Here is a 27,744-nt window from a genome sequence, read left to right as displayed (position 1 = left end):
GTGGGGAGACAGCTCATTCTGGATGGGGTTGCACTCCCTTGCAAGGCGCAGGTCCAGGGGTGACTCCTGAATTCAGCACTGTCACCAGAGGCTCAGGTGGCCTCAGTGGCTAGGAGTGCTTTCCCCCCACTCTCACTGGTTTGCCAAGCTCTGGCCCCTTTTGGACAGAAATGACTTGGACACTGTACTCCATGCTCTGGACACTACCAGATTGGGCAACTGCAATGTGCTCTACATGCGACTGGCTTTGAAGATGACTCAGAAATGTCAACTGCTCAAAAGTGCAGTAGCCAGATAATGGGTTCCATTTAGATCTCTGTTTTAAAACAGAGACACATCTGGAAATGTCACTTAATGGCTTTCAGCAAATGCTAAAGTCTCACCTCTTTACCGTGACCTTTGATACGTGAGATACATATTTTAAGACCTTACTTTGAGATTGTAACTTTAAAAAAAACTGTTTTTAATGTTGTATTTGAAATTGTTGCAACCCACCCTGGGACTTTTGCGTGAAGGGAGGGTAAGATATAACAGCAACAACAACAACAATTTCAAAATCATGATTCTGACTAGGTGTGCTAAATTCAAATGGACTGCAGGACCAATGATTTGCCACCAAGCAAGGAATACACCCGTATTTTAAAACTGAAAATAACTCATCTGTCTGCATCATAAACAGCAATCATGGATAGATTTGCACCTTTGTGCTTAAAAAATTACTTTGTAAAGAATAGAATAGAATGTGAATTCAATTCAATTCAATAGAATGTGTTCTCAACTATTTATGAAGTATAGGTTTTTTTGGTAATTACTGAATATTATAACAATTTGATTATTGTGGAATATTAAGAGAAAATCTTTATTGTTTTGCTAATTGTTTATACCAGGAATAACAATGACTTTAGTATAGATTGTCTGCAGCTCTTAAATTGCCTGATTGTTTATATAGATATTTTTGTATGTATAGGATGCTTATAAATAAATACATTGATTTTAAAATGAACATCAGATTTCAAACTATAAAGATAATTCAATAGTATATTGTGCAGGAGCATTTCAGGAGGTCACTAGGCCATTATGTTTGACACCTCTATTGCAACTGAAATCTCCATAATAAAATCACGTTGGTCTACTCTTCTCAGCTATGTCCCCCCCCCCCAGGATTAAACGACATATTGGAAAAAGGAAACATTATAATGCTTCTAAGATTCAATTATTATTGAACAATATGTAAGCATGTCTCTATATAAACCGATTTTCACACTGCATAAAAGTTTAAAATTACTTATTCAATATTTACTATCAATACACGCTTTCCCCCAACTGCACAGATATATCAACATTTCATGCATTGTTTAATATGCTTTTTAAGAATAATAAAAAAGACATACACACAAACCCATTACAACAGAAGGAACTATTATTTTGGCTTTTGTCTTAACAGAGATCTTTGCTATGGCATCTGATTACCATCCGAGAATCAGAAAATCTCTCTCTCTCTCTCTCTCTTTCACACACACACACACACACACACACACACACACACACACTTAATTTTTCATTTACTCATGTGGTGGGATCAGCTGTCAATAAATTTCCTCCCTACTTCACAATTTGAAGGCAGTCATTATTTCAAGTACAGATGCCATTAAAATATTATTTTAATATTGGTAAAATGGCAAAGTTTTAAAACAGCTTGATATATCAATCATATGGTTACTGCATGCATAATTACAAATGTCTTCCCATATACACTATACACAAGTGTGCATTATAAGAAAGGTAAAAAGGCAAAGGACCCCTGGATGTTTAAGTCCAGTCAAAGGCGACTATGGGGTGTGGCGCTCATCTCGCTTTCAGGCCGAGGGAGCCGGCGTTTGTCCACAGACAGCTTTCTGTGTCATGTGGCCAGAATGACTGAACCGCTTCTGGCACAATGGAATACCGTGATGGAAACCAGAGTGCATGGAAACACCACCACAGCAGTACCTATTTATCTACTTGCACTGACCTGCTTTCAAACTGCTATGTTGGCAGGAGCTGGGAAAGAGCAATGGGAGCTCACCCCGTCGCGGGGATTTGAACCGCCAACCTTCTGATCGGCAAGCTCAAGAGGCTCAGTGGTTTAGACCACAGTGCCACCTGCATCCCATCTATGCATTATATCGCTGTTCAGATATAATCCTTTACTGGATATACCCTTTGCCAGTACACTGAAGTGCACCTTATGAAGTAATGATTATAATAATTGGGTATCTATTGAGGCTAAACCAAAACAATGACTTTGCAGCCCTACAAAAATGAGGACCCCTTTCCAACATTCTTCTGGAAGGCTCAAAAAGGGGCAAAGTGTTTTTAGCATGGCTGCATAGCTGTACTCCTATTTCCCTTTAGGTTTCATTCCGCATTACCTGTCAGTTGGATGGTGTAGAGTTGGATGGTCTGGTGTTCATCTATTTCTCCAGCGCTATTTCTCTTTAAACTAGTTATTTTCCCATAGAAGCAAGTGAGTTCCCGCATAACCAGATTTGGTCACATGAGATTATCACTGAGAACCAACAAACTAATTCGGAGTAATGTTCAGGAAGCATAGCCTTCACTCTGAACTGATTTCATTTGGTTTCAGTGGTGTTGCTATGTAGCAACACCTGACTGACATGTGATGATGCCATTATTACTAACACGATACCTAAGCTACTTCTCTTTTAGAAAGAAAAAAGTTGATCAGGCTATGTAGGCACACTAAACTGGCATGAGAGAATGAGATTTTCAGGGAACATCTTGAACCACCCTAAAACACCATCAAAAATGTTTAGCTGTAACTATCAATCTCTCCACCCACCTGCTTCAGAAATGATGAATGCATGCATTTATCACAAGATGAAAGTCACATTAGGGAAAGAACACTGAAAAAGATGATGGCTGGAATGTTTCTGTCAACAGCAACAAAAGAACTCACACACAAAGATGAAAGTACAAATAATTTGCTAAAAGATCACAGAAGAACCAAAGAATATTTTAGCACGTTCCTCTTCAAATGTAAGAAAACTATTATGCCAACAATATTGAGACAGATGTACTTTTACAATGTACCTGCAACTGTTGGACAGAAGCGAACACAGGAACCCATTTGCTGGGTGCTGGGTCTAAGTTAAGCATGGTGAATGGCAGAGGGATCTGCTGTGTAAATCAAGAACATTTCAGCAGGGTCAGCATTACTGTATTTTTTGCTCTATAAGACTCACTCCCCCCCCCCAAAAAAAGTAAGGGGAAATGTGTGTGCGTCTTATGGAGCGAATGCAGGCTGTGCAGCTATCACAGAAGCCAGAACAGCAAGAGGGATTGCTGCTTTCACTGTGCAGCGGTCCCTCTTGCTGTTCTAGCTTCTGAGATTCAGAATATTTTTTTTCTTGTTTTCCTCCTCCAAAAACTAGGTGCGTCTTGTGGTCTGGTGCGTCTTATAGAGCGAAAAATACAGTAGGTAAAATGATGAATAGGTCTGATGACATTAGTAAATTACATCATATTATTTAATATATCTTTAGGAGCTTATTAAGAGAATTAATGATATTCTCTAACCGCATTATATTACTTAATGTAATTACATATATTTTATGATAACAATGAAACATTAATACTGAAGCAAAAAATATCAATAAAATGGTCGAAGAGGATACGTTTGAATCACCTCTTGCTTGACAAGAGTCCTGCTAGAGAACAAATAGCTGTGTGTGGCAGGAAAAAAGTGGGTTTCATTGAATTTCCATGCGGAACTGATGCAACTTTTACAGGAGCGGATTGGAACACAAACAGTTTGATTTGACTGATTCACATGTTTCAGGAACAACAACAACAAAATAGATTGAGACATTATGTTTTCACTGAGGAATATCCAATTAAGGCAGATGAAATTTAGGATTTAAGAACACAAAAACAGCCCTGCCTGATCTTAGGAAAGGCACATTTTTGCAAAACCACAAGCGAGACAAGAGGGGAAAAGCCCACCCCTGCTGCTTCCTCCCAGAAATTGGTATTCAAAAGCATTCATCCTCTGAACATGCAGGTAGCCACTGATAGACATATTCCCCATGAATCTGTTCAACTCCTTTGGTTTCATGTCATTTATGTACATAAGAATGCAGTGGATGTAGCCTACCTTGATTTCAGCAAGGCATTCGACAAGATGCCCCATGATATTCTTGTAAAGAAGCTGGTAAAATGCGGTCTTGACTATGCTACCACTCAGTGGATTTGTAACTGGCTGACTGACCGAACCCAAAGGGTGCTCATCAATGGTTCCTCTTCATCCTGGAGAAGAGTGACTAGTGGGGTGCCACAGGGTTCTGTCTTGGGCCCGGTCTTATTCAACATCTTTATCAACGACTTGGATGATGGACTCAAGGGCATCCTGATCAAATTTGCAGATGACACCAAACTGGGAGGGGTGGCTAACACCCCAGAGGACAGGATCACACTTCAAAACGACCTTGACAGATTAGAGAACTTGGCCAAAACAAACAAGATGAACTTTAACAGGGAGAAATGTAAAGTATTGCACTTGGGCAAAAAAAATGAGAGGCACAAATACAAGATGGGTGACACCTGGCTTGAGAGCAGTACATGTGAAAAGGATCTAGGAGTCTTGGTTGATCACAAACTTGACATGAGCCAACAGTGTGACGCGGCAGCTAAAAAAGCCAATGCAATTCTGGGCTGCATCAATAGGAGTATAGCATCTAGATCAAGGGAAGTAATAGTGCCACTGTATTCTGCTCTGGTCAGACCTCACCTGGAGTACTGTGTCTGGGCACCACAGTTCAAGAAGGACACTGACAAACTGGAACGTGTCCAGAGGAGGGCAACCAAAATGGTCAAAGGCCTGGAAACGATGCCTTATGAGGAACGGCTAAGGGAGCTGGGCATGTTTAGCCTGGAGAAGAGGAGGTTAAGGGGTGATATGATAGCCATGTTCAAATATATAAAAGGATGTCATATAGAGCAGGGAGAAAGGTTGTTTTCTGCTGCTCCAGAGAAGCGGACATGGAGCAATGGATCCAAACTACAAGAAAGAAGATTCAACCTAAACATTAGGAAGAACTTCCTGACAGTAAGAGCTGTTCGACAGTGGAATTTGCTGCCAAGGAGTGTGGTGGAGTCTCCTTCTTTGGAGGTCTTTAAGGGCTTGACAACCATATGTCAGGAGTGCTCTGATTGTGTTTCCTGCTTGGCAGGGGGTTGGACTCGATGGCCCTTGTGGTCTATTCCAACTCTATGATTCTATGATTCTATGAGTACCATACACACAGTTTAGGGGTCACAAATGCCTATTGTGGGAAGTATAGTGATTGTTCTGCATGAACAGAAGTACTTTCCAAACTAAGGCAGCTCATATTTGCAGCCGTTGAATGATCTAGCAGAATGTATTTAAAAAATTGTTGTAGGGAAAACGGCTTAACAACTTATTATAGCTAAACAACTTAAAAGCAGCTCATTTTGTACATACCTCTTCAGGTTAGCTCTTCGTTCTTCCCCAAACAGGGTAAAATTTGGTTTGGGATGCTGCGAAAGAATGAGCTACAACTCAAACCACGTCGTTTCACAGATCCCCCAACGCCTGTACAGTGGTACCTCGGGTTAAGTACTTAATTCGTTCGGGAAGGTCTGTTTTTAAGCTGAAACTATTCTTAACCTCAAGCACCACTTTAGCTAATGGGGTCTCCTGCTGCCGCCGCACTGCCGGAGCACAATTTCTGTTCTCATCCTGAAGCAAAGTTCTTAACCTGAAGCACTATTTCTGGGTTAGAGGAGTCTGTAACCTGAAGCGTATGTAACCTGAAGCGTATGTAACCTGAGGTACCACTGTATTATGAACTTGGTGGAAAAAAACCTCAGGATCCAGGAAGATCTGCAGGCACCAAACAAAGCTGAAGAAGCAGAGCTCACTCCACCAGCTCTGCTGCGACAGGCCAGCTCCATCAGGCCTCCTCTCCCTTCAGCTGTCATCTGGGCAAAGCCATTTCATCAGGCTGCCTCAGTCGGAAAGATAGGAAGCAGGGTTCACTGCATCCACTTTTCTGGAGCCCCAGCTCCACCAGGGACCTCCTGCCTTTCAACTGTGCCTGCTGAAAAAATTATCTACAAACTGGTGCCTGAGTTTCAAGTTTTATTTTCCTCTTTCCTCCTTGTTCCTTTTCCTTTGTGTGTTGTATTTTAAGTTATTTATTTGAATGTAAGCCTGCAGGTAGGGAGTGTCTTGCTATGATTTCATGTAACCTGCTCTGGAAGCCTTTTTTGGCTGAAGAGCAGGGAACAAGTGCTCTAAATAAATAAATACCTAGATGCACACACACCAATCTCTACAAAACAGAGTTCACGCATAAAAATAAGCCAGGACTGCTGGCTTATGGTGGATTGTTGCGAATAAGCAGCTTCCTGGTTTATCACTCCTGCTTCATTCCTTCCCAGGAATGAGTAGAGAAACAAAGTAAGACATGGTTGTGCTCAACCTCCCATTACATCCAAACCTAAGATCAAAGCATGTTGCACTCTAACAAGCCAGGATTTGTAAGCCAGGGACAAACCATGGTTTAAGGCTGACTAGCAATCATGGCTTGCACAACCCTGGATTTGGTTATAACAAGAAGCCAAGCTTGATTGTGGCTTCCTAGTTTGGTTCTCCTGATTGTGTCAGAGGAGGAACGAAGCTGGAGTAAGCAAATAGTGTGTCTGCACACAATAAACCATGGTACACCAGCACCCCTGGTTACTTGTGACATAAGAATGTGGCCAAAGGACACCACAATTAGTGTGAATATGTAATCCGTATTAGCTGTTAATATAGTTACTTCAGTGCCAAAGGCAGAAAAGTACCACCTTTCCCCTTCCCTTGTGGTCAATGACAATTGCATATTAAATTCATAACAATTTGTATTTTTTTCTCTTTCATGACACCCAAAACCTACTACTTGAGATGTCTAAATGGTAAAGGACCCCTGGACGTTTAAGTCCAGTCAAAGGCGACTATGGGGTGCGACGCTCATCTTGCTTCAGGCCAAGGGAGCCAGCGTTTGTCCACAGACAGATTTCTGGGTCATGTGGCCAGCATGACTTAACTGCTTCTGGCACAACAGAACACCGTGACAGAAACCAGAGCGCATGGAAACGCCATCTACCTTCCCGCCACAGTGGTGCCTGTTTATCTACTTGCGCTGGTGTACTTTCGAACTACTAGGTGGGCAGGAACTGGGACAGAGCAACTGGAGCTCACTCCATTGCGAGGATTCGCACTGCCAACCTTCCAATCAGCAAGCCCAAGAGGCTCAGTGGTTTAGACCACAGCACCACCTGTGTCTACTGTACTCCACCTAATCGTAGAACCAGCCCTGATTGAAATGACACAGTCATATTGAAATAGCATTTGTTCTAGATTGGTTAAAGGATTCAAACTGCCATGAAACTTTAGTAGTTATGGAATGATTTCCTCCTACCTGAGGTATTTTTCTTTCTGAAACGGAAAGGAATGTACCTAGATTCCACCAAGTGCTAAGTGTCTTCCTGGTTCAGAATATATTTTTGATAATAGATAATATAAGTCCACACATAAAGGCCATGACAAACTCTACAGTATTTCAATCTTTAATTATTTAAGGGTGTTGTAACAATTATTCCCCTATGAAAGCATTGGCACTGAAAAATAGCACATTTATTGTCATATACAACACTTCCACATCAATGGTTAATTCCAAACACAATCCAAAAACAAAGGATGAATTAATAAAAGCACATTTAATTATTAACGATTATGAAGCCACAAAAGACAGGTGACACAACAATTAAATCAAAAAGTAATTATTATTTTGCATAGACACCAAGTAGTATCCATATAATTAAATTAAATTATCAGACATAAATTATTATTTATTATTTTATTCTGTTAACTACAAGGTAATAGAACATTAACATGGACATTTTTAAACAATAACAACAACAACAATACAATCAACACATTAAACTTGTTTGAGAATTTTAGAAATGTCTATTTTGTTCTCCTTTTTCAACACAATTATGCGCTGGATGGAGTGTCAAGTGTTTAGAGTCTTTTGATTTCATTGTATGAATTATGTCAGACATTGGCAGATCATTCTTTTCTCCCAAAGCATTAAAAAAAAAAAAAACAGCAATCAGCGTATAGTAAGACTGAAGTTAGTAAACAAACCATTGGACAAATATCAGTAATGAGGTATTCTGACGCTTGACAATATTCAGCAGCAGAGGAAGAAGTATGTAGTTGGTTTTGAAAGCAAGATCCTGACTTCCCTTTTAATATAAAAGACTATTAAAAATATAAATACTTTCAGGCACTATAATAAGTGAGTGGAGGCACTTTTATGACAATTACATCTTTACATTAACACGGGTCAAATAAATATTCTTTTACTTATATATACTTCATCTGACTCCAAGGACTACTGAAGCCAAGAACAGATGGTGGCCAATGACTTAATGGTGAAAGGGGTTGAAATATATAAACACAGAAGAGGATTGATAATATCTACTGCATCTTGATCTACAAAATAAAAGGAAGCTAAAAACTGCACAATAAATCTTATTTGTACATGATTTCAATAAACAGAATTAGTTGCATCCTGAGCAAGTTAGTTGCACTTGGACCCTACTGACAACAATGAGAAATATCAGGAGGAGGAGTAGTTTGGATTTGATATCCTGCTTTATCACTTCCCGAAGGAGTCTCAAAGCGGCTAACATCCTCCTTTCCCTTTCTTCCCCACAACAAACACTCTGTGAGGTGAGTGGGGCTGAGAGACTTCAAAGAAGTGTGACTAGCCCAAGGTCACCCAGCAGCTGCATGTGGAGGAGCGGGGAATCGAACCCGGTTCAGCAGATTACGAGTCTATCGCTCTTAACCACTACACCACACTGGCTCTCAGCAATCATGACTAACTTCCCACTGATTTCAATGGAGCCCAAGTGCAATGAACTTGCTCTGGATCCAGCCCAATGTACTGCTGAATTAATGTATTTAGGATAAAGATGTCAGTTCACTTATAAAGCTTTATGAGAGAGAACAGAAACCCATCTAGGAGTAAATATAGAAGTTCACAGCTTCACCAAGTGGGTTGGTTACCTCCATTCACATGAGAGGGTATTGGAGCTACAAATGAAGACAAAAGTAGCTTCACATATTTTAATAAACTTAGAGCCTAAATAATTTTCTATTGCATTCCCAAGTATTCCCACACTTTTAACTGAGTAAAACAATTATTCTTTCCAGTACTGGCAGCTTTGCCATGTCTTCATCTTATTTTCATTTATGTTCTAGAATCCATGCCTCGCTAATTGGGTTACTGGCATATTCATGCATTAGTTCCAAAATCATTAGTGTTTATCATTTCAGAGAGTCATTAAGGAAAATAAATATTACGAGGTATGATCCAGACACATCTTTAGCACCACTGAATTCAAATGGAGAGAATTCAGCCAGAGTTTAATTTTACAATTTTACAATTGTAATGAGTGCAATTTAAGCATGGAAATGCTTCGCAAAATATTCTGGTTCTGAATGTTCAGTATGCTCTAGATTGAAAGTTCTATTTGCAGCATGAAAAGGTTTTAACAATTACTTAAATATTTTTCGGCATATAAAATGTTTGTTTATAAAATTGACTTCAAAACAGTGGTAGAAAAATCACTGCAAATGGATATTATAGTATTAACCTTATAGATATTGACATAGTCAAAGAGAACGCTGAACAATTTTGCTTGCAAAATCGTTCTTAATAAAACCAGAGGCTTCTAATAAATGCAGTGAGTTTTCCAGCACGATCTGCTTAGCTAGACTAATCAGTGTTATTCTGTTATCCAGTAACTCCCACTATCCAATTCTACTCCCAAAATAATAATACTGTGATTATACTAAGAACATGACTCAAGCATCTTTAACTACAACACACTTAGGGCTCATCCATGCTTACCTTAGCTCCGCACAGGTCTGAACTTTCCACATCTGTGTCTGAGCGCTTTTGTTTCTTGCCTTAGCACTTTCTCTGTGAAAACCTGCTCTTTACCGTTGAATCGGAGCAAACGGCAATCTGCAGAAAACCTGAATTGCTGTTTGCTCCAATTCAGTGGTAAAGATTGGGTTTTCCTGAGGGAAAATAGCACTTGGGCATAGACTGGGAAAGTGCAAACCTGTGTGGTAAGCATGAATAAGCCCATAAACTGCTTAACTTTGGCTGGATAATTCACATTTGGGGGGGGGATTGCACTTGTGAAAGCATCAATGGCAATAGCTATGTATGTTTTTGGTACAACCAAGGTGTGATCTTGTTCAAACACAACAATAAAACATGCCTTGTTGCTCTCCCCATTGTGTGTGAAGGGAGGAGACTTAAATCTCATTGGTTTGTTCTAAACCTTCCCCCCCCCCATTTCATCTGAACTCAGGCAACTGCAGTCTGTACAAACCAGGAATAGATACTTTAAATATCCTTACTCACACACCAATGAGACGGGGGGAACACACAATCCCTAGACATGTGCAGGCCATTGCTTATAACTTCAAATCAAAATCTATCTGAACCATAAAACGAAAGCTGTTGTATTTTATACACAATGCAGTATTATACATATTTCTGTAGCCTGCAAATATGAGTCTTTATCACACACTGTATGGATGGCATGGTATACATTACTGAATATAAGGCAAGCCAGCTGTATACACAACAAAGAGTGTTCATTATTTTCTATGTACAAAAATAAATATGTAGAAAACATTATAGACTTTTACGCTGACTTTTAAACAAGTCCCCCTTTTCGGTTGCCTTCAAAACCAGTTAGTAACAAAAAGCTTAGTCACTCTCGATGATCAGAAACCTGCATGTTTGTTCCCACACCCTAGAGTGTACAAAACATCAATTTGACTTCTATTAGAGTCACTGAAATTGCCGTCATTGACTAGCCACTTCCAAGGCTTGAAGCAATGCAGCAGTTACAGGGGTTAGGATACAACACCAAGTAGCAAACTACATATACAAAATGCATACTGAATGCACTGTTCTTCTTGTATTTAAACAAAACTTCTACTTAATAAACAAAAAGGCAAAGGGGAAAGGAAGAAAGTAAAATAAATATGATAGTGAATACTACCGTACCGATTTCCATGGTCCACGATGCCATGAAACTTCAACAGGACATGCATGTATGTCGCACTGTGCTCTTTCAGGTGGTTTCTCTAACAGTTCACAGTTTTGATCATTCAGCACTTGGCCATTTGCAAGCTGACAGATCACCAGTCGTGTCTTTATTCCATCGCCACATGTCTGAGTACACTGGAAGTTAAATACAGATCAGCATTTTCATGAATGGCACTGTTCTCAAGAAGAGCCTGTAGTTTATTGCTCATAATTTTAATTATCAAAGACATCTGTATTCCTTATTCCAATCAGCTGTGTGTGGCATTCATTGGGCTTATCCTTTCCATATGAGGAGAACAAAACTGGCGTAGCCATTTCTTTTACATAAATGTGTATACTGCCTGGTTATCTAGAACTGGTGTTTTTTTGTAAGGAAAATAGCTATATTAGCGTTGTTCATACGTGTTTACGTTGGTTAGGCTGATACAAGGTGATTGATCCAAGGTCACTTCATGGGTGAGTGGAAATGTAAACCCTGGTTCCCCATGTCCTAGCCCAACAGTCTAAGAACAACTACTATGAGTGTTACCATAGAATGCTTTTTCAAAAAAGAACTAGCTAAAAGAGGAAGCCTATATGGGTCTAATGGGTTTACTCCCAGCAAGTGTAGTGAGTTGCAGCCTGTTTTATATACCTGTAGAAAAGGCGTACAATAAAGAAGACATAGATATTTGAGAAGCATGACACAAAATGACAGGTGAAAACAGAAGAAGATAAGGGGGGGTGGATTATTGGAAATGAGATGGAATATCCACTGTTGAAAATACAACAGACAGCAGTGAAATTAACGTTTCTTTACTATGCTAAAACATCTGCAAGTCAGCCTCATTCTCATTCCTTACTTGTGAACCAGGACTGGGTTTGTCTAGAAAATGGACTAAATTGGTAACAAATTAAAAAAATTCCTTCCAGTAGCACCTTAAAGACCAACTAAGTTAGTTCTTGGTATGAGCTTTCGTGTGCATGCACACTTCTTCAGATACCAAAAAAAAGCTCATACCAAGAACTAACTTAGTTGGTCTTTAAGGTGCTACTGGAAGGAATTTTTTTATTTTGACTATGGCAGACCAACACGGCTACCTATCTGTAATTGGTAACAAATGTTATATTGCTGGGTTCATAATGCTGCGTGGAATTTGTCTAACATCAAATAGTAAGTGAGAAAGCATTAATAGAAATAAATACTCTTTTTTAACCAAATGGAGTCTAATCATCTTACTTCTCCCCAGTCCCCATAGTTCCATCTTGGACAGGGACCAGAATCGCAATGGCTGGAGTCAGGTGGTTTCAGTGCTTCATCACAGAAGCTAGCACTTCTTCCTTCCTCATCTTGGCACACCACGACCCGGCGGTGAAATCCACCAGCGCAAGTACTTGAGCACTAGGAGGCAATAAACACAATATGCTGCCCTAGTTGTGTGAATACCAAAAGAATACAATGATCCAGTTCACACTTAGCACAAAACTCAGTGCATACACACAGGTGTGTTGGGTCGAGGAAATGAGATCACAGTCCCTTTGCTCCATCTTTGGTCCTGCATCTGCTGTGGTGGCTGTGAGCCGCTCTGAGCCCAGCTCCGGTAGGGGAGGGCGGGATACAAATAAAAACTTATTATTATTGGCTAAGTGTGCCACCTGAATTCAGGCATGAGGTTTTGTGGTGCTTCAGACAAACCAGGAGCTGCAACAAAGGCTTGCTCTTGGCTTACAGTTTGTGGTTTGTATGGAGGAGACAAAGTACAAGCTTGGGTTCAGGCAGCACACAAAGTACAACCATGGCTTAGCGTACAGCTGCACCGCAGCAGCAGGTCTAGAGGAGGAGCAAAGTGGCTGCAATCTCCTCTCTGGAAGACTGTATTTTCACACCATGCCATCCTTCAGTTTAGAGCAAGGAAGGAGAACCTTGTTTGCACCTAAAATATAACATCAGGGTTATATATAGTTGTGGTGTTCAGTGAGGGAAGGGAAACATGTAAGGAAGATTACAGTATATGTGTTGACAGTTTGCATGTGGACACCTCTGGATCAGGGACCTACAGGATGGAAAAAGTGAACAGCAGCAAGATCTGTTCACCTTTAAAGCCCTAAACGGCCTCGGCCCAGTATAGCTGAAAGAGCGTCTCCACCCCCATCGTTCAGCCTGGACACTGAGGTCCAGCTCCGAGGGCCTTCTTGCGCTTCCCTCACGGTAAGAAGTGGGGTTACAGGGAACCAGGCAGAGGGCCTTCTCGGTAGTGGTGCCTGCCCTGTGGAACACCCTCCCATCAGATGTCAAGGAAATAAACAACTATCTGACTTTTAGAAGATATATGAAGGCAGCCCTGTTTGATATTTTATCACCTTTTTTTCTGTTGGGAGCTGCCCAGAGTGGCTGGGGAAACCTAGCCAGATGGGTGGGGTAATCATCATCATCATCATCATCATCATCATCATCATCATCATCATATGTTTGCATAAAAATGTACACAGACAATGATTTACTTACTGCTCCCCATGGTCCTGTTCTCCACTGGTTTCCTTGAGGAGAGTGGTGATTCCTTGAGTTTACATTGTCATGTGAATCATGGACCTTGTGTATTGGAGGATAATCCTGGTGGTTTGGATGTTCACGTGTATCCGGATTGTGGTGATAAACTGGCTGGCAGGGTGGCATGTTACATTCTTGTTCTTTTGCAGGGTGGCCTTCGGGATCACAGTAATTCTCATCAATTTGTTGATGGTGGTTGACACAGACAACTTGCCTTGTTACTATTCCATTACCACATGTAACTGTGCACTGACCAAAAATTAACCCAACATTTATGTGACACAACGTAACAGGAAAAAGTGATAACCAATGATTAACAATTATTTTTTAAAATTGCAATTAACAATTATCTACATCTGTGGAACAAGGGCCAAAGCAACTCTACGCATGCCTCATCAGAAATTAAACATAGGAAGTCTTTCTACCTAGGTGTACACTGGCGTTCTAATATAAAATAGGAAAATAAAAAACAAAATGGGAAAAAGAGTAATATTTACAGGTGACCAGCTTCCAGATTGCCAAACACCACAGGGACTAAAGCAGCTTGAAAGTTCTTTGGGTCGTGGCAAATGTGCACAAAATGATTCTTCTGCTACTCTGCCATGACCATCCCGGCAGCTTACGTAACGAGCGCGGTTCCCCTTCCCACAAGATGCGGAACACTGCAAAGACAGACCAAAACCAGAATTGTACTATTCTAACCAAACAGGAACATACTCAGGACCCAGAGTCAAGAAACCTCTCCTTCCCTAAGATATTAAGTGTAGCTAGGGTATGTTCCTTAGTTAGGGATGGCATGCTAGTCAGCTGGGCGCCTATGGTCAAATACTGCCAAATATTCAATGAAGTCAAGAATGTCACTGTGTAGTTGGCAGTTTACCTAGATTATTTTCATTATGGTGCCATTTGTTAGCACTTGACTCCCTAGCCCTGCAGCTGTCAAGGTAAGACATCCTGCACAACAAGACTTCTTATAGCGGCCTTGCTTGAACCCCAACCGGAACAAAGGACCCTGACCAGGACGACCCATCTTACTCGGACAGCAGGTGGGCTGTTCTATTACTGATCCTTGCCCCATGCCAAGTCAACCCCATGTTCTTGCTGTAAATTGCAGCCTGCTGTGTTTTTAACCCACAACTAGTCTGCCTACCCATTATTCTGCTCCTGGGGACAAGGTGTCCTATGCATGGTGCACAATTTGAAACAAGAGATAAGACCAGCGAACAAATGCATAATGTTGTACTATAAACATTGCAAAACAAACGGGCTAAATTAATTTGCCGAAAAGTGATGCAGGAGTTTTTCATCTCTTTTTCATATCAAGAGAAGACAATTCTTAAGATCTTATCCTTATCCCAGTTTACTTATAGAATAACATTTTGAAATGGAGAAGTTTAAGTAATTGTGAAATAAAGAAGGAAAATGCATGTTTGATTGCACCATTGCAACATCACTCACTGGAGTCCATGATCCATATCTCCACTGAGCCGCTTTATCAGTCTGGATCACAGGAAGTGATGTTGGCCACAGCTTGATGGTCTCTGGACAAGAAGCCATTTCACATTTCTAAAGGTGACAAAGTACATTTTGGAAACATGAGATGGCTGGAAGGGTAGAATAAAACTCACTTAATTGTTATTTTTTCACAGCACTTTCTCTAAATACTTGTTTTGCTTACTTGGCTGTCTCTTGGACGAGTTGCAGCGCTGCACTCTCTGTTATCGTCCAAAATAGTTCCATAAATGCCAGCAACACATTTGACTGCACGCACTTGATATCCATGCCCACATGTAACAGAGCACTAAACACAAACAATTCCATAAAGATAGAACAGATTAGACTTAGGATCCACAGAGATAAATGGAAAATTCTTCAGTTCCAACTGTTGCTAACCATGTATTCCTCCTCTTAAATTTCTACAATGGATTCCTATACTGCTTTGAATGAATTTGAAGGTTCTAGCTCTTGCCTTTAGAGCTCTCTATCTCCTGGTTCTCTCTCTCTCTATATATATATATTCTCTTTCCCCATAACTTCCTCCATTGCCTATTTGTCAAGTTCTCCACCTGATCCTCAAAGTCTTTCATCAAATATTCTTAGGCCATGTACAAAGACTTAGGCTGTAATAAAGATTTTTTGGAGCATCGTTAACCTCACTGTACCTGTCCCCCTGTCTTCACAGAAATGGTTTAGGAAGAGGCTTTTTAGTGGTGAAATGCTTGAAAATAATATGATGTAAGAACTTCTATGCACTCACTGCTCCCCAGGGTCCCACTTGCCAAGCTGCACATTCATTAAGTTCACATGCTGTCACTGAATGTGGCATAGAGTTTGGATCGCAGAAAACGTTTTCCAGTTGTTCGTCATTCAGTTGACACCATACTTGTCGATGCCTCATTCCCTTCCCACAAGTCACAGGACACTAGGCAGAGTATCAGAGATGGTAAAAGGATTTGAGTGTTATTCGTTGATTGATTCATGCAGCTTTTACATTACAGCTCCTTCTCCAACAAGGCTCTTGGAAGTATACAAATCAAGTAATAAAATCTGCATAAGTAAAAATAAAAATCCTAACTTTTCTTATCACCCGCTATAAGTTCCTCACACTAACAGCATGCTAAACCTATGTTAATAGCACAAAAATAAAAAATCAGCAAATGGCCTTCTATGGGCACCTGTGGTCTCAAAGCGACACCTCTGTGATGCCACTCCCTGCCAGGTGTCTGACAGCTGTTTTAGAGGTGGGTGCCTGCCACTGCTACTGCCACTTTTAAATGTGAGTCAAGCTTTGCTCCCATCCATGGCGGCCCAAAATGTACTGATTTTAAGTGAGGAGTGGGAGCAGGGCTAAGTAATGAGTTTGAGCAAAAGGAATTTAAGTTAAGGGATCCTAGGATGGTAAGAACTCCAAACTCAGCCTAAAGGCGCAGTTCACCAGGAATCTCTGGCAATAAGAGACCCCTTGGCATTCTGAGGATCCTTAGCACCGGATGGAAAGGGCTTAATGGCTTCACAACAGTGAAATCAATCTGCACACATTACCTCACTCCAATCACTAGTGGTCCAGCTGGGGCACAAGAACTCGTTGCAGCTCTCCGTAATAATCTTTGGAAGTTCGTGGCACTCTCTATCTGCCAGCCGGCGGCCAAAGTTGTTCATACAAAAAGCTTCTCTGGTTCTCGCACCTCGTCCACAACTCCTCGAACACTGGTTTAATCGAGAAAAGACAAGAAACGTATCACTATAAAATAAACAAGTGCGTGTTAAGGAATAGAAGCACAGGTGTACATCAATGCATGCTTCGGGCTGAAAAGGATTTAGCATCTTGTTCTGTGGTTGTTATAAATTGTTGAATGCTTAAAAAATTTATTATGCTTGAAAACGGCCAGTGGTTTACACACAAACAGAGCTTTCTGTTGCTTATCAGAAAATACAGTAAGGCTACAGCACACTTGTTAATGCAAAAACGAATCATAGGAAGGTTCTAGATCTGTACCTCGGACCAATCTGTGTAATGCCAGCTTGTTAGAAGACAGTCTCCATGACAGGGTTCTCGGATTGGTGGTTTCTGTTGATCAGCACAGTATTTATCATCCACTGGAACACTCAGTCCCTTTGAAACAGAGTACTTCATACAGTGGATGTCTAAAGATCGAAACCCCGGGCCACACCGAGTTGAACACTCACTTTTGCCAGTGTTATGCCACCTATAAGTATAAACTATTATATAAAACTAAATATGTTTTAGTGTGTAAAGGTAACCTAAATTATGAAGGTGTTCAAATAGAATGGGGAACAAACAAACAAACATTAAGCTTACTTTTTTATTATTTGTAATCGTTCAATGCAAGAAACACCAACTCAAGGAATTTTTATACCACTTAAGGAAATCATATAAAAAAAAAATCCAAACACAGTGAATTAAATGAGTTTGTGGAACACACACTTCAAAATTACAAAAGGAAGTCCAGAATATGTAACAGTTTGAGTAAACGTTAATCTAGTCATACAATTTGATAAATGTTTATACCTTAATTCACATTCTGTATTACACTGTTCTGTTACGGCTGTGGGACGGGTTATATGCTCACATCTTTGGTCAGAGACCACCAAGTGATCACTCCTTCGTATGCATGTAACCTTCCTCCTGTGAAGACCTTAAATAAAAGGTTTAGAAAAAGTTAAAGATGAGATTTAAACAGGATGAAAGGAGATTTTATTTCAGGCTTTAATCTCATCAAAGCTTAATCTCATCAAAATTTGCAATAAATGTTTTAGTTCCCCTCCCCATCTACCTTCCTTGTTCACTTCAGAGAGCTGACAGTCTCCAACATCAGGGAGGAGACTCAAAACTGCTAAAATTGAGGTAGCCATGAGGAGTTCGATTCAGAAGCTTTCACCTCCATTTGAATTAAACACAGCCTGTCATATTATTTGAGCCCAGTATGTGGTTCATCTTACCTATGGTTTGTTTGAAACAGACACCAACCTGTGAGTTATGAAGCTGTTGTGTTTAAACAAATATTGGTTAACATCAACCACATTTTAGGACTGAATTACCTACTAAACTGCAGTTAATTAAAACCAGTGAAAGCTGCCCATCTCTTTGCAGTCTTGCCTTGAGGAGGAAGGGAGAAGTGTGAAAGTGAGAGGCTCAACTTGGGTCCATTCCTGCCACACTAGTAGTTTAGCACAACATCAAAACACAGACATCGTATATATAATTTGCAACTTAGTTATGAGCAGGACAGCATTCACAAAATGCAATTTTTCCAAGAGATTTTTCTTGCATGGACATTTCATAAAGATGGGAGCTTTTCCCTAAGCTTCTTGGTATACTGAACTAGAAATGTCTTTTTTAAAAAAAAAAAATGTTTTTATTGAAAGATTCTCATGGATAACAAGTGTACATACAACATCTCTGTTTTCAATTCATAAGATCTTTTCTACCGGCCAGTTACATTTGGGGTGAGACACTGCTGTGTTAAGCATTGTGAGGTTGGGAGGAAAGAATCGGTGAGTGAGAGGGGAAGAAAGAAGGGGGGGTAATGTTATTTCAAACTTTTGTGTCTGGAGGTTCTTTATTTGTCTGTCTGTCTATCTGTCTGTCTGTCTGTCTGTCTGTCTGTCTGTTTGTTCTGGTTAGTGGTGGAGAGGTTGGGAAACCCAGAGCACAGTTGGTTGCATTCAGTGGATCACAAAGAGTTTTGTTTGTGTATGGGGGGGAGGGGCAGGTTGGGTCAATTTAGCCATATCAGTCTACATACTGTCAGGGGAATTGTGTTGCTGTCTTGTATATGTAATAAAAGGAAGCCACACAAGGGTGAAGGCATCCTCTTTTACTTGTCCCCATTCTAGTAGGAGCACCATTTCCGATCATGTTTTCATTGTTCCAAAGTTTTTAAAGTCAGAATTTCCTTGCTTTTAAAGAGTGAATCTTATGAAAATTATGACGACGGTCTACCAAGTTGCAACCTACACAAAACTATGTTTCGCACACATTTCCATAATCAAACCACAGCAAGGTGAAAGAGAAATAAATATAATTTACAGCAGGTTACGACAATAAATTTTGAAATATCTTTAAAATCACATCAACCAAGAAAACGACAATACCTTGACACATTTTGCTGCAGTCCTGCCAAAGCCCATAGGGGTCCCATATAAACAGATCATGGTCTTCTTCTACAGGAACATTGAATGAATAGCGAATGTCGGGGTTGTATAAATTCCCTACGCACAACACCTAAACAAAGATGTTTTAAAAACTGTTTTTCAATGAATTTTTCCTCACTCCTGGTACATAAAAAAACGCAAATGCATACTATTAATTAACATATTGAAAATTCACCTGCAAAAGAATCTCCTCTTCCAGCTGGCCAGTGCTGTTTATTCGCTCCACTGTGTTGTTTGACCCACTGTACTCAAAATTAGTTCCGTACATACTGATTTCTTTTTTAGACAAGCTCACAACAAAATTTCCATTCAGGAAAAAATGCCCCTGAGTGTTGGATAATGCTATAACAACATTAACAGAAACAATCACCAATTAGTGCTTCTTTACTTCATACTTACATGCATCTTGCACATTTGTAATGATTTAATTATTGCTAGGGAATTACGATATGGAACATTAAAATAAATTCCAAGGTTCAAATAATTTGAACCCTGCAGTGGTAAAATACCACTGAGTCAGAGTGATATTATGCAAAGGTGTTCAAGAGAGTCTTAGGGCTTTTGGATTTCTCATAGGGAATGAAGCCAGTAATGGATTATCTGAAACACTTACCAAGATAGTTGTCGTCTTCTGGCTTCCCTGAATAGCTGTGCTGATGTATGTCAAGGTTTGTTGCTCCTATAGGAATTTTTACTACAATGTTATAGCCTAGAATATAATTAAACTTAAATTAATCCTATGAAAGATTATGCTTGTAAACAATAAACTTCCCAAGAGAAGTGATAAACCTGAAGAGAAATTAAAGCAGCTTTTTGGTTTGTTTGTTTTTGTCCCCTGCCAGAATAACAAGTTACCGCTAAATAATCACTTCCAAGGAGCAACGAAAACAATTTATTCCCTACATAATATTGCTTTGTTTATTAATTACCTTAATCACAGGCCATAACAACAAAGACAAAATAAGAAAAAGAAAATTATGTATCTCACAAGTAAAAACACAGCATTGGTAATGCATGTTTGGGTTAAAGGTGGGCCCCAGGTCTGAAAAAAGTTTAGAACTACTGATTTAAACCATTAAAATATGTGGCACTATACTAAACTTGCTCATAACACTCCAACAGTGTTGGACCTTTCTGTAGCTGGGTTTGGGAATGAAAGTGATGTTAGAAATAAATAAGATTATAATATAGGGGTTTGAAAATACAGCCCTTTTTGAAAGGAAAATATGTCTGGCATAGTGGACAGCATTGTGGAATGTAGAAAAAACGATTTAATGCCAATATTTATTATTTTAATTTTGAATTGTTCGAATTCGCTACTAGAAAAACACAGCTGACTGCACACACACAAAATCAAACTTGAGAATCTGTTTGGCATATGAAAGCCAGTGTCATATGCAATTAAATATGTAAATAGAAAGATGGATATCAAGAAACATACCATAATGAGCGCTATTGAAAGTTCCTGCAAGAGTTCTACATGAAGAATCATCACCACCACAGATTCCACATTTATCTCGCCTTGCCTTAGAGTTTAACACATGATCACAGCCTGCTTGCTATGGAAACATGTCAAAATGTTTTTAAGTACATGCAACAGCATTCAATTTACAGGTAATTCAAATTGCTCATTTTAACCTTTCATTCCTCACACCTTGCAAGTAATAATTCATTCAACAATTCTCATAATCAATAATGCATTTGGTGCTGTGTTGCAACAATGATTAGCTTTACTAGTCTATAAAAGAAATTTCCAAATGAACGAGCACACCAAAACCATACTTCTAATTCAAGTGTGTTACGACAACAAAATATCAAAAGCATAGGTGTGCTGGATTGTGTCTAGGAGCATGTTCGAAACAAATGGAGAGGTTGTGCTCAGGGGAGGAACAAACAGAAGCGGGGATGTGGCAATAAAAAACACCCACCAATGTGTCATCACACACATCATCTGTCTGCAAATGGTTTTTTGTTTATTAATTAGATTTTCCATGCTCAGGGAAAATTCAGGTTTAATATAAAAAGTGTGTGGACTGGCATTTTTATGATGACAACATCATATGGACATTGCTGTACATGTATATTTGTGTGTCAGATCTGGAAGCTCCCTATGAACTTGATTTTGTGGGCAACAGTTCACTTAATACCAATTCCAGGATGTCAGTTTTACCAACTCCAACTAGGTTGGGTGTTTGTTTTCTAATGACCACTGTTTTTAGAACTATTTGTACTTCTCTGCCTTTCATTTCCCTCTGACTTCTCACTTTTACAATTCCACTTCCCAACAATGCACACATATGACATCTGCTGTAGTTCATGAAAGCTTATGCCATAATAAATATGTTAGGACTTTAAGGCACCACAAAACTCCTTGCTGCTCCCAAACAGTTTCCAAAAAGATTTGTGTTGTTTTAGTGCACTCAATTACCCTGCATAAGCCTTGCACACATATATCATGGGTGTCCGTTCCACATGGAGTACCATCAATGACCCTGTCTTTCAGCTGATAGTAGGACGTTGTGCCAGAAACACGGCAAAAAAGCTTACAGCGATCCTTTGTAGAAACTGTTGGGACAAAAAAAGCCAAGTATGTTTTTTGTCACTTGAGAAATTATACGCAAATGAATATTTAGTTTAAAGAGGAAGTTTCTCATTACTTACTGCCACTGTATTTTGGAAGCCAGCGCACGGTAGATGTTAGCCCGTTGATGTTGAAATGTTTACCATCAAACTCGGAGCACTGCTGCTCCCGAAAATCTTTTCTGCCTTTGGGACATGAATCAGTATTACAGGATCGAAATTTCATCCTGCGGCCAACGCAGTATTGTCCTCCATGTTTTGGCCTAATGGAAATTGCATTGCAAGCATGTTAAGCAGAGACAGACAGTCGTATTCAAAACAAACTTTCCAAAGAGATCTTACTGATTTAATCTAAATAACATGGATGGCTTTAAAAGACGGTTGGAAAAATTCATGAAGGAAAAGGCTATCAATGGCTAGGCTTTGCCTGCAGAGGTAGTAATGATCTGAATACCAGTTAGAATCATAGAATCATAGAGTTGGAAGAGACCACAAGGGCCATCGAGTCCAACCCCCTGCCAAGCAGGAAACACCATCAGAGCACTTGAAATGACAGGAAGGAAAAGTGCTCTTGCGCTCAGGTCCTCCTTGTGTGTTTCCTACAGGCATGTGGCTGGCCACTGTGAGAGCAGGTTGCTGGACCAGATGGGCCATTGGCCTGACTCAGCAGGATCTTCTTAAGTTCTTAAGGTGACGGCTACCACTGCATAGCTTTAACAGACTTCTATCACAACACTATAAACAATATTTTCAGAACTAAACTACACTGGTGTGGTTTTCGTTTATTTGAATACACACACACACACACACACACACAGCCTTTCAATTAAAAATTTCCAGAGCAGCTTTCAATAGGTAGTAAAACACATTGCAAGCAAGAATATTTAACACAACTTAACAGCTGTAATGTGCATCATGGTGGGAATACAATTGCAAAGTGAATGGGAATTAAATATAAAATGTCATCATTGCATAAGCATGCATTTTTACAAACCCCACCACATTATTCTAAGGCTTCACTATCCACTGCCAAAATGCCAGGATTAAACAAACCAACTATGACAATATATACAATAAAGATAGCTTATGTTTCATTTGGCTTTGAGTAATTCATAATTTCTGCCTTTAAATTTCAAAAGATACATTGAAATTATGATCCAAGTATGGTAATGTGTCTTTAAGAGCTCGAACAGGCATGTTACTCTTGATAGATGATTCAAAGTATAGCAGTTCAAAAGCATACCAGTGCAGGTAGATAAACAGGTACCGCTGCGGTGGGAAGGTAAACAGCGTTTTCGTACGCTCTGGCACTCATCACAGTGTCCCGTTGCGCCAGAAGCACCTTAGTCATGCTGGCCACATGACCTGAAAAGCTGTCTGCGAACAAATGCTGTCCCCCTCAGCGAAAGTGAGATGAGCGCCTCATCCCATAGTCACCTTTACCTTTTACTAAAGTATAGTCATGTGTTTTTAAGAACTCAGAGGCAAACAGCCATGCCTGCCTGCATCTGACTAAACAGAACAATAAAATTGGGTTCCAGATTAATAGCATCTGTTGTGTGGCCTAAGGGGTTGAAAACAAGCTTTGTGGTCCACCACTCACCTGTTCACATGGGGCAAGTAGCAATTCCTTCCAGGTAAAGTAGGTGGTTTTAAGTAAGTGATAATGGAAAGGCTAAACAGTATGGCATTATCTGATCCGGTATGGAAACCTGCTATTAATTTATTATTGCTTTCAGAGGACTAGGCAGAGTAAACATAGTCTCAATGGACATATATTTAAAATGAAGAACAAAACACATACTCTGGCCGATTACACAGTCTGGTTGCGCTTTTGATGCCACCTCCACATGTTCTGGTACATGAACTGTAGGGTCCCCAGGATCCCCATTCTCCATCTACAGGGAGCTTTTCCTTTTCTTTGCTTACACAAATCCCATGCCGGCAATGCTGCTCAATTAACAAACATAACAAAATCATCAAAATTAGAAAAAAATACAATTCAGTGTGCACAGACTCTGATAAGCAAATAGGAGAACAGGAATTGATATCAAAGAAAATTGAATCGGTGTTAGAAGATTACTGTGTCATTTAAACAGTAACGAACTTTACTTTCAAAATACTATTAACAATTCAGGAATCTGGAAAGTTCAGCATCTAAGCTTTCATTTATGCATTTAAAGGAGATGTCTAGCAATTCAAAAGCAACCTGCTCCTAGTATCTTTCATTCAGAACATCAGAAAATCTGGCAGCTGATATTTTTACACATACTCTGTGCAATGAAATAAGCATGAACCCCAATTTATGCTGATCAGAATAGAAAGCAAACCTAAAACATGTGCAATAAGATGGGCCTCCAATATGCAATAGACTAAAGGAGTTTATGTGTGTAAAACTAGTGTTTATGCACAATGGATTTGTTCCTATGAAACATGGGGCAATAAGAAAACCAGCTGTTTTCATAGCACTTGTAGAAACTTTTTCATTTTCCACTCAGACAGGATAGATTTCCTGCTTTCATTCCAAATTAAGGGGTTTATTTTCAGTATGGTGTGCAGCCACACAATCTACCCATAGCATGTGAGTAGACGATGGAGGCCTTATGCAACCATGCCAGTCCAGGCAGAGGGCAAATAAGGTACCTTTAATCAGGGGTGCCAACATGGTGACCTCCAGCTATAGCTGGACTACACCTGGTATGGCCCCAACTAATAGTCTAGCTGCAGCCACTGAGAATATTCCCCCCTTACTCCAGACAAACTTATTTCAACTCTTGGTTGTTGGCATCAAGTTGTCTTGAGTGACAATGCGAAAGTGTGCCATTGGGGGTCAAGTCAAACCAATGCTACAGTGCCTGCAGTGGCTGTAGAAACCAATAGGACACAGAGAGGGGCCTCACCTTCTGATCTTAAGAGAGTGGACAGGATAATATGGCATGATACCTGAGAGCGAACTGTGTAGCACATGAAATAAAAGTGGAGTTAGTTTTATATTTGTCTGGAAAGACGATTCTGGAATGTTTGAAGTTATACCTAGAGATATTGTACTAATATGGCCACTTCCATAGAACTGGAATAAGCCCATGTTAACATCTGGGATTTAATAGCTTATTCGATAAAGATGTATCAGTTTTTTATGCTGTGCAGCATCTATACAGAAGAAACGAGATGAAGTCACAGTAGAAAAATTACATACCAGACCTATCCCAGATGTTCGTGTCATGCAGTTTTTCTTCAGCCTAGCAGTGCTTGTGCTTCAGATATACTTATGTTATTATTTATATATCAAGCAATGCACGCAAGACTTGTAATCCATGAGCACAAATGCAAAGATAGGAGTCCAAATTAAAGGGTAAGAAGAGCCATCTCCACTGATAATTAAAGCTGTGTTAATAAGGCCTTTTGCCACAAGGTATTACTGAAGCAAGTACCCCGATTTTAGGTTTGTTCAGTGTATTTCACAGGAAAATACTTTATGAAATGTTAACTACTGTGAGAACAACTATGCACTTCCCACAGTAAATTCCAGTCATAAATCAGCTGCTGTCTGTTCTGGAAACAAGGAAAGGGCAATGGGATTCCCCCCCCCCCTTGGCGATTAGGTCAGTGGCTTTAACACAGCAATTGCTTTCCCGCTCTGCCAACTGCCGCAACTCCTTAGAGAAACTATCCCTCTATTCTAGCCATGCACCTCAGAACACAGCAAGTTATAGGGACAGCCTGAGCTTAGAAAAAATATTTCCACAGCCACTCCAACCATTTTTGTTGCTGAGGAGATCAGCTGGAGATTAGCCCCTGTACTTGTCCCTGGAATATAATGCTGCTAATGACTGCCACTCGTGAGGGCTGTAGACTACCTTCAGGATGCTATAGGAATAGGATGTCTCTGAAATCTAGTTGATGCCTCCAAATACCAAAGTTCACTGGTGTTCACAGACAAGGCATTCATTCACTGGGACAACAAAAGAATGAGAGGGCTATTGTGGGCTTCCCATTGGCACCTGGTAGGCCACTGTGAGAAAGAAGATGGTGGACAAAATAGGTCTTTGGTCTGATTACCCAGTGTAAGGACTCTTATGTCTCATGTCTCTGCCATTGTCTGGACTGGGTACAGGGAAACACTAGACCAGATTGCTTTGCACTACATCTAAACTGCTGATGGGTTTAATGGCTGCCTTCTAGTGGAAAAATGGATTACAGCAGGAAAGAAGATACTGTTTCCCTCCAATGGAAGCATAGATACGTTCTGAATTGTTAATTCAGAATTGCCTTCTACATCACAATTTTCATGCAGAGGAGACGTCCGGCAAGGCACTCCACTAATGAAAAATCAAGATTGATTTCTTTCAGTATTATTGGTATATATATATATATATATATATATATATATATATATATATATATATATGGATGTAACAGCAGAGAGATAAAGGAGGGCATGAAGACATTTGAAGATAAGGATAGATCTCGATGTGGACAGAAAGCCAGTGATTTAAGGAAAGGTAGATGTGGAAAAGAAATCTTACCATTCCATGGCCACATTCTGTTCCATCGGCCAAAGGCATGTGCTGCGTACGACAACCCTTATGAATGCCTTCTGCACTTGTACACCACAAACGTTTGCATTGTTTCTATCAAACAAACAGGATTTACTTTGTTACATGAGTAAGACTTATTTTTCATCAATCTATAGATGCAATAGCCCCAACTTAAACTATGTTTTGGTTTTAAGCTACAGGGCAGGCCTAGTTGTCAACTGGGAACAACCCCAGGGTGTCAAGAAGAATGCAACCTAAAGATAAGGATGTTTTACAGGATATTTAGTGGTATGCAACAAAGTAGATCCCTTAGCACACGGCACTGTCCCAAAATTTGCTCTGGAGGGTTGTGAGAACTCTCAGAACAGTTGTGGGAGAGAAGGGACTGGAGAGGGAGGGAAATTCCATTCCACAGCCAGAAGTCCTTGCACTAGCAAAACTAAATCATTAGATGCCACCCATGTGTCCTGAGTTCAAACACCAATATTCTAATATATTGAATTAAAAATGAAGCGTGCATGCATTCTTAAATGTGTCTCCAAATACTTTCAAGGAGCAACCAGGAAAAGATTGTGGTCCTGTTTACATTTTAAAGTGAAAAGCCCTATTTGAAACATGGACCATTCATCTTGAACATGATCCACATGTATTTTGTACTTGGATATCTGCATGCCAAATACAATCTTGTGGTGAGTGAGGCTAAGAAATCTCTAAATGGTCATTTTAGAAGGTACTCAGCCCACTAAAGGTTATGGGTATCCTAAAGTGCATAGGAGTTTGGGGGATCTTCCTCTTCATGGCCAAAGCAGGTGGATCAGCTGCAGAGGCCCATTTGTTGCAGCTGCAGAAACCACAACAGCTGTCTCTGCTCCAATGGTGGTTGGAGGGAGAATGGGCATATCAGGGATGTGCTGAGAGTAAATGGATTTAATCCAAAGCCCTCCCATTTCTAACATGCCCTCAAATAATGAAGTACTCCACTTTGGGATTGGGATACTTATTTCCCCTCCCCAGCGGGACCAACAGGAGTTTCAACAGAAGAAGCAGGGGATGAAATATGCTTCTACCACATTATGTCAGGCAAAGTGAGTCCATTATTATTATTATTTTGGATATGACAGTAACCACTCAGTCCCCCAATCTGGTAGGACTGGTCTGTTATTAATTACGTTTACATTATAAACTTTTGGTCTTGAGCTAAGATCCAAAG

At 40.0% G+C, this 27,744-nt stretch overlaps 1 protein-coding gene across 4 annotated transcripts in view; it reads right to left on the bottom strand.

Annotated features, from left to right (window-relative positions):
• ADAMTS20 (ADAM metallopeptidase with thrombospondin type 1 motif 20) overlaps positions 1 to 27,744 on the bottom strand; it is an 80,988-nt gene that overhangs the window by 24,308 nt on the left and 28,936 nt on the right. For all 4 annotated transcript variants that reach the window (XM_081211366.1, XM_081211367.1, XM_081211368.1 and 1 more), the window contains 18 exons: positions 26,523 to 26,627; positions 23,801 to 23,946; positions 22,078 to 22,259; positions 21,845 to 21,981; positions 20,858 to 20,975; positions 20,030 to 20,125; positions 19,592 to 19,758; positions 19,357 to 19,486; positions 17,771 to 17,897; positions 17,237 to 17,447; positions 16,783 to 16,947; positions 15,998 to 16,162; positions 15,419 to 15,541; positions 15,199 to 15,306; positions 14,238 to 14,402; positions 13,699 to 13,989; positions 12,433 to 12,594; positions 11,172 to 11,348 (listed from right to left, as the gene is read on the bottom strand). In XM_081211366.1, coding sequence (XP_081067492.1) covers positions 11,172 to 11,348; positions 12,433 to 12,594; positions 13,699 to 13,989; positions 14,238 to 14,402; positions 15,199 to 15,306; positions 15,419 to 15,541; positions 15,998 to 16,162; positions 16,783 to 16,947; positions 17,237 to 17,447; positions 17,771 to 17,897; positions 19,357 to 19,486; positions 19,592 to 19,758; positions 20,030 to 20,125; positions 20,858 to 20,975; positions 21,845 to 21,981; positions 22,078 to 22,259; positions 23,801 to 23,946; positions 26,523 to 26,627 — 2,775 coding nt within the window. The remainder of the gene's footprint in view (positions 1 to 11,171; positions 11,349 to 12,432; positions 12,595 to 13,698; positions 13,990 to 14,237; positions 14,403 to 15,198; positions 15,307 to 15,418; positions 15,542 to 15,997; positions 16,163 to 16,782; positions 16,948 to 17,236; positions 17,448 to 17,770; positions 17,898 to 19,356; positions 19,487 to 19,591; positions 19,759 to 20,029; positions 20,126 to 20,857; positions 20,976 to 21,844; positions 21,982 to 22,077; positions 22,260 to 23,800; positions 23,947 to 26,522; positions 26,628 to 27,744) is intronic.

The sequence above is a fragment of the Podarcis bocagei genome (assembly GCF_964188305.1).
Source record: "Podarcis bocagei genome assembly, chromosome: 10".
NCBI classification, from domain to species: Eukaryota; Metazoa; Chordata; class Lepidosauria; order Squamata; family Lacertidae; genus Podarcis; species Podarcis bocagei.
Note: the sequence above shows the minus strand (reverse complement) of the source record. Positions and strands in the feature narration are given on the sequence as shown.